At 39.6% G+C, this 16,630-nt stretch overlaps 1 protein-coding gene across 2 annotated transcripts; it reads left to right on the forward strand.

Moving 5' to 3' along the window:
- The first annotated feature begins 168 nt into the window (after positions 1-168).
- On the forward strand, positions 169-15,880 carry slc5a2 (solute carrier family 5 member 2). 2 transcript variants are annotated; one of them, XM_051958259.1, is made up of 15 exons: positions 169-267; positions 376-447; positions 4,510-4,614; positions 4,788-4,847; positions 4,936-5,040; positions 5,130-5,235; positions 5,892-5,972; positions 9,173-9,402; positions 11,340-11,475; positions 11,835-11,942; positions 12,045-12,195; positions 13,214-13,382; positions 13,471-13,686; positions 14,791-14,926; positions 15,008-15,880. In XM_051958259.1, the coding sequence occupies exons 1-15, from the start codon at positions 169-171 to the stop codon at positions 15,217-15,219; spliced, it is 1,986 nt and encodes a 661-aa protein (XP_051814219.1). In that variant the 3' UTR covers positions 15,220-15,880. The 2 variants fall into 2 exon arrangements, with proteins under 2 accessions (XP_051814219.1, XP_051814220.1); XM_051958260.1 differs by lacking the exon at positions 169-267 and having other exon boundaries at positions 14,791-14,852; positions 14,985-15,880.
- The last annotated feature ends 750 nt before the right edge of the window (positions 15,881-16,630 follow it).

Consider the following 16,630-nt stretch of genomic DNA (forward strand, 5'->3'; position numbering starts at 1 on the left):
CCTCTGCTGCCCAGCGGTGCTCTTTTGCTCACATCAATTGGCAAACTTGCAAATAGCAAGCTTTATAGAATAAATGCTGCAGGCGAAGTGAACCTTGGTTTCCTTGTATATGCAGCTCATTAAATCAAGCTTCAGGTCAAACTAAGTGTATTCAGGTCAAGGGGAGCAATGGAGAGTCTCTCATCAGACAAGGTGACCATCAACAACCCAGCAGACATCGTCATCATTATCGGATACTTCTTCGTGGTTATTAGTGTTGGCATTTGGGTGAGTGCACCTGAGAGAGTCTATAATTATCAGGACTGATATACCACTATCACATTTAAGCAGAAAAATGCCATATTGTATTTGAGAGTCTCTGTGTCTGTGTTCCAGTCCATGTTTCGGACCAATCGTGGGACAGTTGGAGGATATTTCCTGGCAGGACGCACCATGACCTGGTGGCCAGTGAGTTCACAGTAGAACTACATCAATAAAAATGCAGCTTAGTCTGATACTAGCTGTTAGCATGAGTTAATTTGTTGGCTGAGAATGACAAGAAGCTACAGAAATGCCCAGTGTACACTACCAGTCAAAGGTTTGGACACATCTTCTCATTCAATGCTTTCTATTTATTTGTATTATTTTCTACATTGTAGATTAATACTGAAGATCAACACTTTTTTGTTTACAGCATAATTCCACATATATTCTATTATGGTTTTGAATTCTTCAGTATGAATATGCAATGTAGAAAATAATAAAATAAAAACCCTTCAACGAGAAGGTGTGTCCAAGCTTTTGACCGGTAGTGTATTGTATGCTGGAGGTAATTTAGAAACTGTGTTGCCACATGCTTACATACATTGTCCTCTAGAGGTGGAGCTGACAAGTTCACTTTCAACTGTAACATCGGTCCACTGATTAGCGATACATTCTTTAACCTGCAGAGGGCTGGAGCCTTTCCCAGCTGACTGTCCATCACAGGGCTCAACTGTAGTATGTCATGCTTTAACAAACTAAAACACCAATTTGAGTAAACCTTAGCAAAACACTGTGTTAAAACAATTTTCAGGCATTCAAATGAAAGTTTCCTCTGTGCATTTCAGACATGAATCCAATCTAAAGAGCTGATATTATGCCTTTCTTTTGTTGTTTTCCCATTCCATTTAGTCTGTTTTAGCTTTTTGAGCATGTTAAATGTCTGCAAACTGACAAAGGTCAAGTTCACACCAGAGTTATTCCCTCCCACAGACAACACTGCTCCTACCTGCCTGAAACCCCTGTTTGAAGTCCAGACTTTTCCTCCATCATTTATTTACATCACCTCAGAATGCATTTGCATAACACCTGCTGAGCCGTTAGTTTAGCATGTCCTCAAACTAAGAGTTAACAGCTAGCTAGCAGTTTGCTATTATCTCTTCACTTTATCACATTTCTGCTGGGGCTATGTCTCTTTAGCTACACCTATAGATCTGGGGTTATAGTTTTAACCAACATTACTTGGCTTTATTCGGGCCAGCTGACCAATCAGAGCAGATTGTCATTATTAGGAGGGGGGTCTTACAGAGACAGGAGCTAAACCAGAGCCTTTCAGTCACAGTGGGAAAGAGGTGCTGCAGCAAAGTACAGTATGAAAAAAATGATGTTTTTTTGAACATTAAAGCATTTAAACATATCCAAAGTATAAAATTAAAACTGTCAGTGTGCATAATATGGGCTCTCTTACTTGAAACACAGTGGAAGCTTCAGTCATCCAAATCCAAAAAACCTGCACTGCAGCTCAGTAAGGAATCATTGTCATCGTTGTCAGTCATTGTCCATGGATACACAAAGAGTCTGTAACTTTAAACGATATGTGCTTTAATTTGTTAAACTCTAGAACAGGGGTGTAACGACAGCTCCAATTTTTTCCTTTGTTTTAATGCTAAAAGGTACATTCTGAAAATGTTCACATTTAAGGAGCTCTTTTTACAAAACATCATACACAACTTGAAATTTCTTAAGAGAAATAAGTGCAATTTCAAAAACATAATGCCTCCATTTATCATTTACACATTACAACTTACAGATCACAGTGTTTCTACAAAACCAAACATTTAGTCACAAGTATCTAAAAGTGAATATAGCATTTTACTTTATAATCAAAACGACAAAAATCAAACAAAAGAAGACAAAAGCAAGACAAAATATTACAAAAACGAGACACAAAGCGACAAAAAATGGGCAAACAACACAAGCGAGACAAAAAAGACACAAAACAACAAAAAATAGACAAAAACGAATAAAGGCAAACACAAAATGATTAAAAACGTGACACAAAATCAGATTAGAAAACAAAAGCACAACAAACTATTACAAATACAAGGCATAAAATGACAAAAGAACAATGAGCAATATAGTTTTTTTTTTTAACTTTATAATCAAAAGAACTTGTCAGGGTCTGGAAATTGTCCCACGCGCCGGATTGGACCCTCTGGCGGGCCTGCGGACCACATGTTTGACACCCCTGCTGTAGAATGAAGTGACTTTATTTCCCATCAGTTAAAGTAAGACAATGTTTGGACGGGATGTTGAGCAGTGAGTAGGACTTGAGGGGATCCATCAGCAGAAGTTTAACATGTGTATTTATAATGCGTCTTTCGCCTGTGTATGTTTTGCTACAGTGAAATGTTGTGTTTGATTAATCCTTTATATCTAATAGTAGGTCCTCTTTTGTGGAGCCTGCTTTGTTACACAATCATTCTTTAACATTATCCCAGAACTAAAAACAAACCGGCACTGGCTGTAGAAAGGAGCTTCTGTGTGTTTATGTTGAAATATGGGTGCTGTAGGTTCAACACACACAAAGGTGTGAGTGAAGGAGCTGCCTTCAATCTGCAACTTCATCACTAGATGTCACTAAATCTTACACAGTGCACTTTTAATAGGCAGCATGAACAGCAGGCATTATTACTGAAAGTAAATCTGTTTTAGTGTTCAGATCAGCACCTGGCCATTGACCCTTTCACCCCATCCAGCCTGGAGGTCTCTGCACCAGAACCATCTGTTTAAAAAACCAAACCCTCAGCAGCTTTTGAAGGTTTTCAAGGAGAGTGACAGATTCACTAAAGACACTGCATCATATCACTGTGACTAAAATGGATGTAACATTCATTGTTTCACGTCTGTGGCATCAGATTTGGAGGAGCTGAAATTTGAAATTTAGAACAAGTTCAAATTTTACTGAAATCACCAGTATTTATATGGCACCTTTAAAACAGCAGATATTGACCTAAAGTGCTTTTCAGTAGAGAAATGAGCTTAAAATTTTTGAGCAGGTTTAAATGTAGAGGTTAAATTATTATTGCACGCATTTACTTTCTCATTTATAGTTTTAATTGGGCGGAAAAAATTCCATTTTCGCATCACAAGTTTCACGTCTCACTCTAGCCTGGTGATGGGGACAAAGAGATTTTTTTTTTCTATTTCAAAATTCTCCAAAACGTTTTTAATCTACAGTACTCAGGGTTGTTTATTTCATGCTTGCAATGCTGCAGCTGTTACAGAACACATTTTGGGATGGTTTTTAGGTGGAAACTTCTAAAAATTGTCTAGAGCTAAAGGGTTAATGTTTATTACTCTGCCAAGGAATGTGGTGGAGTTATGTGATGGTTGGCTTATATTTGTCTGTCTCTTTGTCTGTTAGCAACATTACACAATAATGGACCAACGGATTTGGATAGAATTTTCAGGGAAGGTCAGAAATGACAAAAGGACCAAGTGATTATATTTCTGCAGTGATGCAGCTTCTAGTCTGGATCCATGGATTTGTTCTGTATCATTGTGAGATTGTGGCACGACATCACTGTAGCTATGACAAGTGAATGTTATGTCAGCTGCCTGCTAAAGATCACATGATTGTGATCCTACTACAAATCCACCACTGTGGACTTATCGTAACTCAGAAATGATGCAAGGAACAATTGATTAAATTGTGGGGGTGTTTCTGAGTCCCATCAATTCTTGCTGCCCACTACATACTTAGATCACGCAATTCGATATCCGTACATAACGTACACGTGCATAACACACACCTGTGCTCAGCGCAAGATTATTTTGTTTGTGGGTACATCTATATTACATGACCACATTCTATGTTGTCGTGATTTCTGATCGTCAATAACTAATAAACAAATCTGCCTTTTTAAAATAAATGCTTGGAATGAACAGCCTTGGCGGAAATACTGCACTCTCTGACATTTCTTGTTTCTTGTGATGGAAGGAAGGATGTAAAATTAAGACTTTATTCAAAAATCATTTGCTTCTTTTCAGGTTCTACTGCGCCGCTAAATCTGGTGGTCGATTCCAGAAAAAGTAGCCGTGCACTGTATGCTTCAATTTTACAGTTCATATGGAATTTTGTTGGATCAGTATATTTTGCTGACTTCTCTCTTTTGTGTATTTCTGTTGGTTGGTTGGTTCGTTGTCACTGCACCCCTGTAGAAGGATTTGATGTTTGTTCACTGCATTCCTGTGCTCTTTTTGCAGGTCGGTGCGTCTCTGTTTGCCAGCAACATCGGCAGTGGTCACTTTGTGGGTTTGGCGGGTACTGGGGCAGCCAGTGGCATCGCTGTAGGAGGGTTTGAGTGGAATGTAAGTCACGCCGTTTTATCACATCTCTGCACCAGAGTTTTATATACAATACAATCAGCACTTTATTGATGCATACAGTATGACTGGAATCCAAAGCTGCGTGGTCTTTAATTGACTAGAAGATGTCTGAATTTGTCATAACATATTATTGTGTATCGCTGGTGTAATGTCAGGCTCTGTTCATCGTGCTGCTGCTGGGCTGGCTGTTTGTACCCGTCTACCTCACAGCGGGGGTAAGACGTTCAGCCTGCATGATCCTTTCAGTCTACTGTAAGATTCAAAAAGCGTATCTGTCACTAATGAGACGATGTGTTGTGTTAGGTGATCACGATGCCGCAGTACCTGAAGAAGAGGTTTGGAGGGAGCAGAATCAGCCTCTACCTGTCTGTTATCTCTCTGTTTCTGTACATTTTCACCAAGATCTCAGTAAGTCATCCTGTCAGTGCGCACATGGTCAGAAAATCTGTCCATATCTTTGGTATTTGTGTCTTCATTACTTCTCCGTTTCTCTCCAGGTGGACATGTTTTCAGGAGCCGTGTTTATCCAGCAGGCGTTAGGGTGGAACATCTACGTGGCCGTCATCGCGCTCCTGTTAATAACAGCCTTGTACACTGTTACAGGTGTGTTTGCAAATGTGTGTTTTTGTGTATGTATGCAGTGAGTCTAGGCTGGAAAACTACAAAGAAGGTCTAAAGAAAAATATTTGGGGAAAAGTAGAAGGAAGAAGAGTTTGAGTAGATTTAAACTGGATTTTTTGTCTTGCTTTGTTAAGATGTTCCACCTGTCATCCAAGAGTTTAAACAGGTGGTGCTGAGTCTCAGGTATTTCTTCTCACTTCCAAATCACAACGCTCATGGCCTGTAATTGGCCCAAGACAGTACTGAAGGTGTGAATAGCTGTGAAACTACCTGGGGAGGCATCTCAGGACTGTGTTATAAGTAGCTGAGAAGTGGGGTTGTGTACATGAACTATGTGATCTGGGGTGAGAATAAACACTTGGAACTCCCCAGCAGTTTATTAGAACTGAGGAAGCCTCTTTGATGAGAGGTGAAACATCTTCAAGAACTGAAAAGAAGTCTATTATTTTCTCCTGAAGCACTTGGGAGTCTCATAGCTTGGGTGACTGAGCATCTGCTGTGACTTACTAAAGTGACATTTAAGTGATTTTATGGCTCTCCGGATATCTGGACTTCTGGCAATTAAAAAAAAAATTAAAATTAAACCATTCTCAAGGCCTGGTTTGATGTTGTGTATTTGAACATGTGTGTGTTTCCAGGTGGCCTGGCTGCTCTGATGTACACTGATACTGTTCAGACCTTTGTCATTATCGCCGGCGCCTTTGTCCTCACCGGTTTCTGTGAGTACAAACTTTAAAGAGCTGCATTTAACTCCAGTTATGTTTCGCACAACACACAGTTTGTGCTTTTGACTTCAATCCTTTCAGGCTTATAGCTGTGTCTCACTGAGCAGCTTCACAACAGGAAACAGGGCCTGTAAACATTAATATCACTGCAAAGGTGAACGGTATAGTCCATTGGCCAGGACCAAAAATTTGAGGTATCGGTTTGCATTTTGATATGACAGCCATTGCAGACTGACAGCTTAATATGTGTTACCACTCGTTTAATGGACATGACCCACAATGAAACGCATAGAATAGAATAGAAGGGAAATTCAGTTGTCAGGGTTCTTATCTCTTTAATTTTGAATTGAATAGCCTGACTGCTGATGGCAAGAAGGATTTCCTAAATCTTTCAGTCCTGCAGCGCAGGGATAGGAGCCGTCCACTGATGTTTTGTTGTTCACTGAGGCAGATGTGAAGTGGATGATGCATGTTTGTCAGAATGGCCTCCATCTTCATGCAAAAAAGTCCTGTCAACACAGCAGGACGGAATTTGATGGGAGTTTTCCTCATTACGAAAAAATACAAAACGCCACATGCTACACGTCATCATCTGTATAATAACTTTACAGCACAGAGCAATACTATAAAAAACTTGAGACTGAGAAAGATTCTGTTGCTATGGTAACAAGATTTTCTGTAAGCAGGACGGGACAATACAACAGTGAAAATTTGACAAACAGATTCAAAGTTAAATTCTATTGAAGTTAAAAACCAAAGAAGAACTATATCTTGTGATATTTGATCAGTGTGATACAGCAGACTGTAATTTCCGGTTAAACATAAAAAATACCTTTTTAAATGGTGTCAGAACAGCCAAAATGGTGATGAAAAGTTCAAAATGTAACCCAAGTGTAACAGACTTATTCCAAATTCAAAGGTAATTTTCTGAGAACGGTACAGGGTTATAATGGCACGAACACCTAAAATACAGGTAGGAGTCATTTCTTTAATGTACCAGTATCATGTAAAAATAAGGCAGCCATCCATGTTCATTCAAAGTTAATCCTAGAAAAGGAAAGGATAGTACATTAGTTAACTGGTCTTAACCAATCAAGCTTAATAAACCTTAATTAGAACTGTAAAAGACAATTTGCATAACTAGACATTTCAGCAGCTTCTTCAAAGGACCTGAAAACAAACTTACACCTACCCACCAATTACTCTTTCTGTAGGAAAAAACAAGTGAAGGCGAATACACAATCATCAAAAACCATGAAAAGATTCATTCATTTGGGTGTAATGTTTAATTATTTTTACGTATCTTGCTGGTGGCTCGTGGCCATTCCACCATCAGCACTGAGAACACACACAAGCGAGACCGGTGAAAGCGGAAAATTAATAATTTTTTTTCCAATTCAATTTTATTTATATAGCACCAGTTACAGTCAAATGATCTCAAGACGCTTTTCAGAATCCATATGCCTGAACCCCAGAGCAGCTCTAAGGTGACAGTGGCAAGAAAAACATCCTTTTAACAGGAAAGAAACCTTGAGTCAAACCCGGCTCTTTATGTGGGGGGACCCATCTGCTGCTGGCTGGTGGGTTGAGAGGTACAGAAGAGGTAGAGGGGTGGAGAGGGATGGGGCAGAACTAAGGGACGTTGAAAAGGGAAGTCAGTTGTGCAAATGAAGACTCCAGCTGACCCCCTTAGGGTCACCCAGTCAGTCCTCACTATAAGAATTGTCAAAAAAAAAAAAGGTTTTAAGCCTGGTGTTAAAAATAGGGAGGGTGTTCACCTCTCAAACCCAAACTGGGAGCAGGTTCCACAGGAGAGGAGCTGATAACTGAAGGCTCTGCCTCCCATTCTACTGATTGAAATTGTTCCAAAAGAAAGAGCTGGGGGTCAGTGGAAGACATGTTGTTTGGAATGTTGTCCCAGATAGCAAACTATGGGTGAATCAATGTTGAATCTATGTTGAGACCTAACGTAGAAATTATACAGAAAGCGCAAGGTTGATAAAATGTTGAGTCAACGTTTGCTTTTCAACCATAAATCCCACTTTACCCAGAAAGCAAAAGATGTTAAATCAATGTTGAATTAGGGTTAAGAAGGTTGAATTTTGGTTACGGTTGAAGATTGATGGTTGGATCAGCGTTGATTCAACAACATTTTGTCAACATTGAAGTTTGTGTTTAAAAGATACCATTGAATCTACATTGTATTTTGGTTTAATTAAAATGTTTGACAGGTCAATGTTTAATTAATGTTGAATCTATGTTTGCAAACATGTAATCTATGTAAGCAAACGTTGACTCAACATTTTATCAACCTTGCGCTTTCTGTATAATTTCGACGTTAGGTCTCAACATAGATTCAACATTGATTCACCCATAGTTTGCTATCTGGGGTATGTCTTACAGTATTAATATTTTCCTGCCAAAGATGTTGCAAATTTGCAGTTCAGAGTGTGGGATGCTGGGATATGTAGTATTTTTCGACACTGAGTCAGAAATAGGTACAGCTAGACAGCCTTAAAAAAATGTTGTAAATTTGCAGCTGTGGGCCTCAGAGGGTTAAATGGATTGCATTACAGCAGTTATGGTGAATGTGACCGTTTCATAAATAAGTGATTTAGCTGCCAGTGTGGAAAGGCTATCACATCTTAATGTACTTACATTAACCCAATGTACATTTTAGTACCACTTAGGTTTGGTCAGCTGAGGTGGTACCACTATCTGTGGAATAGTACGCTGACACTGCAGAGGTGCAAAAGTCAGCACCTACTGCCAACAGCAAACACCCCCAACAACCTTATTGATTTTTCTATACAAAGGTCAATATACAGTATATCAGAGTGCAATCCAGTCCAAGAAGGAAGCAGAGCAGATAAAAATGGGAGAGAAAGCAGCCTTCTGAACCTCCTGCTTTGTGAACTGGCGATGCATTGAACAGTGAGTGCTGACTCAGCAGCTGACTCATCTCTTCAGTTAGGATGATATGAGACAACAAGAGAGCTCCGGTCTGTTAAGATGGATACAGTGCAAATAAAAAAACATTTATCTGTCCACAAAAGAGTCCTGCTTTACACTCAGGAAGTACCGGTGTTAATTTACTCTAGATACTCCTGAGGTCGAGCAGCAAATCTGTGCTGTTTGTGTTTTGTCTGCCTTTAAATGATAAGAATCTCTGTCTGTCTCCTCCTCACCTCCAGCCTTTGCAGAAGTAGGAGGCTACGGTGCTCTGGTAGCTAAATATAGCTCTGCTGTGCCACGTAATGTCACCTCCCTAGACCCCCAGCGCTACAACATCTCCTCCCAATGCTACAATCCCAGACAGGACGCCTTCAATCTGCTGAGGGACCCGGCCACAGGGGACCTGCCCTGGCCTGGGGTGATGTTTGGGATCGCTATAGTGGGAGGCTGGTACTGGTGTACGGACCAGGTGAACATCCTACTCAGTCTGGCTCTGTCGCTGAAAGCCGTGGGTTACTACTAGAATGGTTTCAGTGCTGGAGGTTTACACAGATCAGCCAACTTTAACTGCACTCATTTACAAAAACTGTAGGTTTCTGGCAGGTAACCTTTTGAAATGCAGCTATAGATTTGTGCTAAGACCATACAGGTTAACCCTCGTGTTGTCCTTTAAAGTTTGAAAATGTGGAAAAAATATATATATTTTCACAGTGAAACTTTTAATGTCCACATTTTCAACATTTTTGGGAAATTTTTGAACATTTTTTGGTAGAAAAAAGAAATGTTAAAAATGTTTCTTAAGAGCATGTCTCTAAAGAAAATATTAGAAATTTTACTGATGTATATGTAATAACTTTAGATATTTTTAGGATTTTTTTTTGGAACATTTTTTACTCATTTTTTGACAATATTTACAAGAATTTTTTTTGTCGAATTTGGTGGATTTTTTTTTTTAAAAAAATAGAAGTTTTAAGAGAAACTTTTAAGGAATTATTGGAGTTTTCTTCCTGAAGGTTTTCCAATTTTTCAGAAATTTGTGGATTTTTTTTTTTTCAGACAAGGAAACAACATTTTTTGGTGCCCGTAAATGAAGACAACAGGAGGGTTAAGTCTGTGGCCAGCTTGGACTTGTGGATAACTTTATGGCAGCGTTTGGTAAACAGTCCAGTCCAATTAGCTATGCACACAGCTAACGGTGAGCAACAACCATTCATGGTCACTTTCACAGCTTTACACAGAGCAAATTCAAAATCACTATTTGAACTAGCATGCATTTCTTTGGACTGTAGGAGGCAGGTTTACCACAGAGTTAATTTGCACATGAAAATATGACTGTGCTTCAAATTTGTGGCAGCATTAGCAAAGGTTAACTACAGCTGCCTGCTAGAATCCTGTACTACCAGAAAACATAAACTGTTTACCTCCAATGACAAACTTGTTCACAAAAAGTTACTCGAATTTAAGCACGACTGACAAACTGTGTTTTAAACCACTAGTGAACATGATTTCCAGTCGTAGCAAGTTTTTGTCAAAATGTTGAGGATAGTTTTCCACAAGCGGCCAACACTGGACAACCTGTGAAACATTTAGCTTTTAGTCGGAAAGTCAAACGCAACAACATATTTAGTCAAAATGGAGTTAGGACTCAAATGTGATTGACTTTAACATTGCATCCTAACATAGTAAAATTAGTACATTATAAAAGATCTAATGAACAAAATATACCAACATAAAAAAAAACCAGCTATAGTTAATGTTGACACTAATGTGCTAACTGTTTTATTTTACCAACATATTTAACGTACAAGTACACATAAACACAAGTAGATACTTGAGATAGTAGATCGTTAAAAGCTTATTCGGGATCTATTTCTGACTTGAACATCACTTAAGGAAGAGCAGTATTTAGGGTTGTTGACAGAACATGAGGAAACCTCTCTCATTCAAAATGACTGTCAGACAGCTTCCACCCAGTCAACATAAAAATAAGGCTGTACAATGTAAATATTAGTTTCCCAGTTTGGCTAAGACACTTTATACTTCATGTCTTTTGTCTCGGCTTCTCTGTTTACGTAGTTAAGGTGCTCTGCCTTTATCAGACAGTATCTATCGCTCACTTACTGGAGCTACTGCAGGTCACATAATTGCCATTTCCTTTACATTAATCCTCTTAAATCCAGCTGAAGAAGTGAACCTGATAACCTGGTGCAGCTTTCCCTTTCTGTAAGGAGGAAGAAGAAGGCTTAAGAACTAAAGGGCTCCAGCCAAAAGACACATAATTATCAAATCCGCTGCTCCTCAGTCAGTAGCTGCTGCAACCTTCAGGTGGTCATTGAGGAACTGAAGCCGGACTTCCTACAAGCTTCAGCTCTTTTATTCTCTAAGTCCATCCATGTGTTTCTACAGGTGATCGTCCAGCGGTGTCTTGCAGCTCGTAGCCTCACCCATGTGAAGGCCGGCTGCATCATGTGTGGCTACCTCAAACTGCTACCGATGTTCCTCATGGTGTTCCCTGGCATGATCAGCAGAGTGCTCTACCCAGGTCTGTCCCTTACATATTATCAAACCCCATTGTGAAACAAGGCTGAAAAAACAGGAGAAACATCTGAGAGAATCATACAAATCTGTGCAGATGCATTCTGCTGAGACTGCTTGGTTGTTTCTAGACGAAACTCCGTCACGTATAAAGCCCAAGATTATGATTTTGTTCTGCAAATCTCTTAATCAGTGTCTGTTTTGTAAGTGAGAGACATTAGGGTGAACGGATTAAAGCTGAATGCTTGTTGTTTTTCATCGCAGATTAGAGGAGGAGGCCAGGAAAGCAGAAGTCTTATTTGAAAGCACGAATTGCTGTAGCTATGCATCAGAAGTTTGTCTGTGTGTGTTTCCATCCTCCTGTAGATGAGGTTGGCTGTGTGGTCCCTGAGGACTGTAAGAGGGTGTGTGGGACGGAGGTGGGCTGCTCCAACATCGCTTATCCTAAACTGGTGGTGTCAATCATGCCCAATGGTACGGACACATTTGGCTACACTGAAAAAATAAAGAGGAAAGAGAAGTTGCACCTTACACATGTCCTCCTACCTTTCCCCGTTCCTCCGTCTCTCTGTGCAGGCTTGCGAGGTCTGATGTTAGCTGTGATGCTAGCTGCTCTCATGTCCTCTCTGGCCTCCATCTTTAACAGCAGCAGCACTCTGTTCACCATGGACATCTGGACTCGCATCAGACCACAGGCCACAGAACGCGAGCTCATCATTGTAGGCAGGTAAACAGGCAACATTATAGACAACAAATGTAATCTCAAACTTCTGAGCATTCATTTTTAAAATCTGTTTTTAAAAAAATTACACTATTGTCTTTATATACATGAGCAGAAGCAAACCTGTATGTAGCCTGTTCTTGTGACTCTTCCTCTTGAAGTGGTGTTTCTCCATGTACACAATTTACACTGCTACTAATGTGTCCTTTCAGGGTAAATATGGCAATAATGTGCCCTTAAAATGTACCCTCTCCAGTGAAAATCAAGAGTTTTACCTTGTTGACGTGTCAAAGTGGTGTCTTTCATAAGCTGGAACAAGCAGTCGCACCATGACTGAGTATTTCCACCTTCAAACTACGGTGTATCGATGGTGGTTTCAAAAACACCGATTCTGACTTTTGGAGTTTCACATGTCACAAACCTAAGGAACCAATCCCATGTGGTTGCAGGGCGAGGCTTAATGCAGCATTATTATCATACTTTAGAATTCTTTCATGGTTTGAACATTTAACACAGAATTGCTTCAATATTACAACTTGGCATTATGTACCACCGAGTAGTTTCACCATGTCTGAGCAGAGTTTTAGGTGAGTTGGTGTGCAGAGATGATGGGTGGAGATAGAAACAGATGCTTCATAGATCTGCATATTCTAGAGGAGGCAGTGGTGTTGCTTCTCATTTTAAGGCATGGCATTAAACTAAGCATTCTTCTATAGGAATGCGTGATATTTTGAATTGATAAGTAGGTTCTTCTTAACATATCCTGACATATTTATCCTATTCTACTGGTTCTTATTTCATTTCATTTCCCTTCCATATTTTATAGATCTGGCCTCTTTTACAGATGTTGTCATTTTTAATATTGTTTGGTTATATATGTACATTTGATTTTATTATTTAATGTTTATGTTTTATTTCTAATTGTTTGTTGTTGTGCACCGTCCAGCAGAAGCTGTTTATATTCTCATCATGCCATGTATGATGACAATAAAACCATTCTAATTCTTTTTCCTGCCCTCTTTAGAGTCTGGGTTCTGTGTATCGTAGCCGTCAGTATCTGCTGGATCCCAGTAGTCCAGGCAGCCCAGAGCGGTCAGCTGTTTGATTACATCCAGTCCATCTCCAGCTATCTGGCTCCCCCTATCGCCTCCGTCTTCCTCCTGGCTGTGTTTGTGAAGAGGGTCAATGAAATGGTGAGATAGCCTCTGTCTGCACGGATATCGTAATATAAAACCACGCTGATGAAACACCAGATGTGTAATACTGGACTCTCACTTCCAGGGAGCGTTCTGGGGCCTGATAGGTGGTCTGGTGATGGGTCTGTGTCGGATGTTGCCTGAGTTTTGGTTCGGTACCGGCAGCTGTGTTTTCCCCTCCTACTGCCCTTTCCTGGTGTGTGGGATCCATTACCTTCACTTTGCCATCATACTCTTCTTCTGTACATCGCTGCTGGTGCTGCTGGTCAGCTACTGCACCGAGCCCATACACGATCAACATGTAAGTGAGATATATACGTATATATATATTAATTTATTATTATTCGTTATTTTACCAGGTAAGATCAGTTGAGAACAATTTCTCATTTACAGTGATGACCTGGCAAGTGGCCTCAGCAGGAAGAAGGATAACAAATAAACAATATATATATATATATATATATATATATATATATATATGTACCGGGCTTTGCAAAAGTTCTGTTACACGGTTTCATGATCTTTAGAGATGTTTACATGTCGGAGTGAAAAATTCCATTAAATAAACTGAAAGTTCTACCTTATAGGCAGGTGTCCTTAATTCAATTTTTTCTCCGGTGAAGTTGTATCAAGATGGAAGTCAAAAGAGTTGAGATATCTGCTCTCCTTCATGCTGGCCACAACAAGTCTGACAGAGCCAAGCAGCTGAACATCAGCCGGATGACCGTCCACAGAGTCACAGAGAGGCTCAAGAATGGTGAAGATCTTTCAGGGATCTTTCAAGAATGGTGAAGACCTGAAAGATCTTCACCATTCTTTAGCCTCTCCACGACTCTGTGGACGGACATCCGGCTGATGTTCAGCACAAAGGAGAGCAGATATCTCAACTCTTTTGACTTCCATCTTGATACAACTGCACCGGAGAAAAAAATTTGAATTAAGGACACCTGCCTATAAGGTAGAACTTTCAGTTTATTTAATGGAATTTTTCACTCCGACATGTAAACGTCTCTAAAGATCATGAAACCGAGTGTAACAGAACTTTTGCAAAGCCCGGTATATATATATTTACAAAAAAGGACGCACAAGTGTTTAGACAGAGATTAAAAACAGCTTAAATTAATGCTAGAAATTCAGTGAAAACAGTCTGCATGTGCAGCAGTCAGCTAGGGTCTGCTGCAGCTTCTGCTTAAACATGGAAAGTGATGGAAGAGATGACAGTTTGAGAAATTTTTGGAGGGAATTCCAAAGATAGTGCAAACCTTGGGGACAGAGATTTTTATGAGATCACTGGACCTCAGGTGGTAATTATTATTATTGTTATTATTCTGCAGCTTAGTACAAGAAAGACAAATAGAGTCCCTTTCAGCGAATTAAGAAACTAATTACTCTGTTTGCCTTTCAGCTCCATCGCCTGGTGTTCAGCCTTCGTCACTCCAAAGAAGAGAGGAAAGATCTGGACTGGGAGCAGGAGGAACCAGGGAGGAGAGCCAGGAGAGAGGCTGACGAGAGGCTGAGGGAGAATCACAGCAGTGATGCAGGTAAACAGGAAAGGAGATGACAGCTACAAAGACCAACAGAACAAACCCTTACACTGAGGACTAACTCTTCCTCCTTCACAGTGGCTGACCAGGAAGAAAAGTCCGGCATCTGTCGCCTGATTGGTCGTTTCTGTGGTCAGGACAACAAGTCTGAGGTCCATGAGCCAGAAGCTCCTGAGGCACCGGAGCAGATGCCTGACATCAGTGAGGACCCCGTGTGGCAGTACGCTGTGGATTCTAACGCCATCGTCATGATGGCTGTAGCAGTTTTTATGTGGGGATACTATGCTTGATGGAGTCCTCTAGTTCTTCCTAACTCAAGGTGGAATTAAAAGTGGCATCTTGATGTAATAAAATCACTTAAAACGAGACATGACAAGTGAATTGGACAAAAAAAATGTAAACAAATGTCCCTGGTATCAAAGTTCTATTAAATTTTCTGCGTGATTATGCAAATCAAGTATTATCTCTCAAAATATTCACTAATTTGCATCCAACAGCAATCTGGACAAAGCCAGCTTCAAAATTCTCATTTCAGTTTGTTAGAATAAAGGTTTCTACTGGGGAGAGTTTGGATGTCTTTTTATCACCCCATGAATCAGAAAATGCTGTCAGAAGAAAAGTTCATTGTTTCCATTTAAAAAAAAATAAAAAAAAATACAACGTTCTATAAATCCAGCTATGACTAATATATAAACAAACTCCTCTGTACAAACCTTCAGAATACAGACAAGAATAAAACTGGAACATTTGATGAATTAAGCACTTTGAAGTGGAGGTTTCTGGCTTTGAGTTTCTGAAAAAAATAACAGTGACAAGATATTCAATATTGTCTAAAATTAACATTCTTATTTAAAAGCAATACTTTTTTTTTAAAAAAAACTTGTCTAATAGATATTGCTGTGAAACTTTCAAATTTGATTTCTTACATGAATAAAAATATTTTTTGTGTCACATGTTCAACAATTTTATAGTTTAAAAAAAAGAGACACACTGCAGATGGGACACTGATGAATATGGAAATACAACAGGAAAAGTAGGAAGAAGCATAAAGTGGGGGGAAATCTAGTAACCAATTCAAATACAAAGAGAGAATTCAAATGGTAGGCAACTATTAGATGTTTTTCTTTTCCGAAAATCAACAATAGTGGTCAAAATGGACCCAACTCAGTCATGTTTTTTGCCTGTAGTGTCTCATCCTCTATCAGGCTAAATACAAGTGTTGCCATCTGTTGGCAACGATTCATCACTGCACTAATAATGACAGACCTCTCCACAGCTCACAGTTGGCAGTCAGTCATTTAAATATACTGCCAACAGTCTCACAGGAGGTTATTCTCCTTTAGTACAAGATCTAGTCTTAGAGAGAGCGTGTGAACCAGAGACTAATAAAAATTTTATCCGTTTAAAATGCCATTATTGTATATGGTTACATGTTGATTCAATCAAGTCCATCTTAAAAGGTGTGAGAAGACAAAGTTCTTCTGTGCGTTCTGAATGTTAACTCAATGAAACTTTAAGTAGCCCTGAAATTTGTTTTCAAAGCTTTTTGTGACTTCCTTCAAAAAGTTTTGCTCATGAGAAATCAATGAAAAGTTGAGTGGAGTCACTTTAGACTACTCAGTTGATCGCTGGAAGAACTACACAGCAGAGTATCAGACACATTTTAACACCTGTTCTACTGTTCCTGAGGCAGTGCAGCGT

The sequence above is a fragment of the Acanthochromis polyacanthus genome, chromosome 13, assembly GCF_021347895.1.
Source record: "Acanthochromis polyacanthus isolate Apoly-LR-REF ecotype Palm Island chromosome 13, KAUST_Apoly_ChrSc, whole genome shotgun sequence".
NCBI lineage: Eukaryota > Metazoa > Chordata > Actinopteri > Pomacentridae > Acanthochromis > Acanthochromis polyacanthus.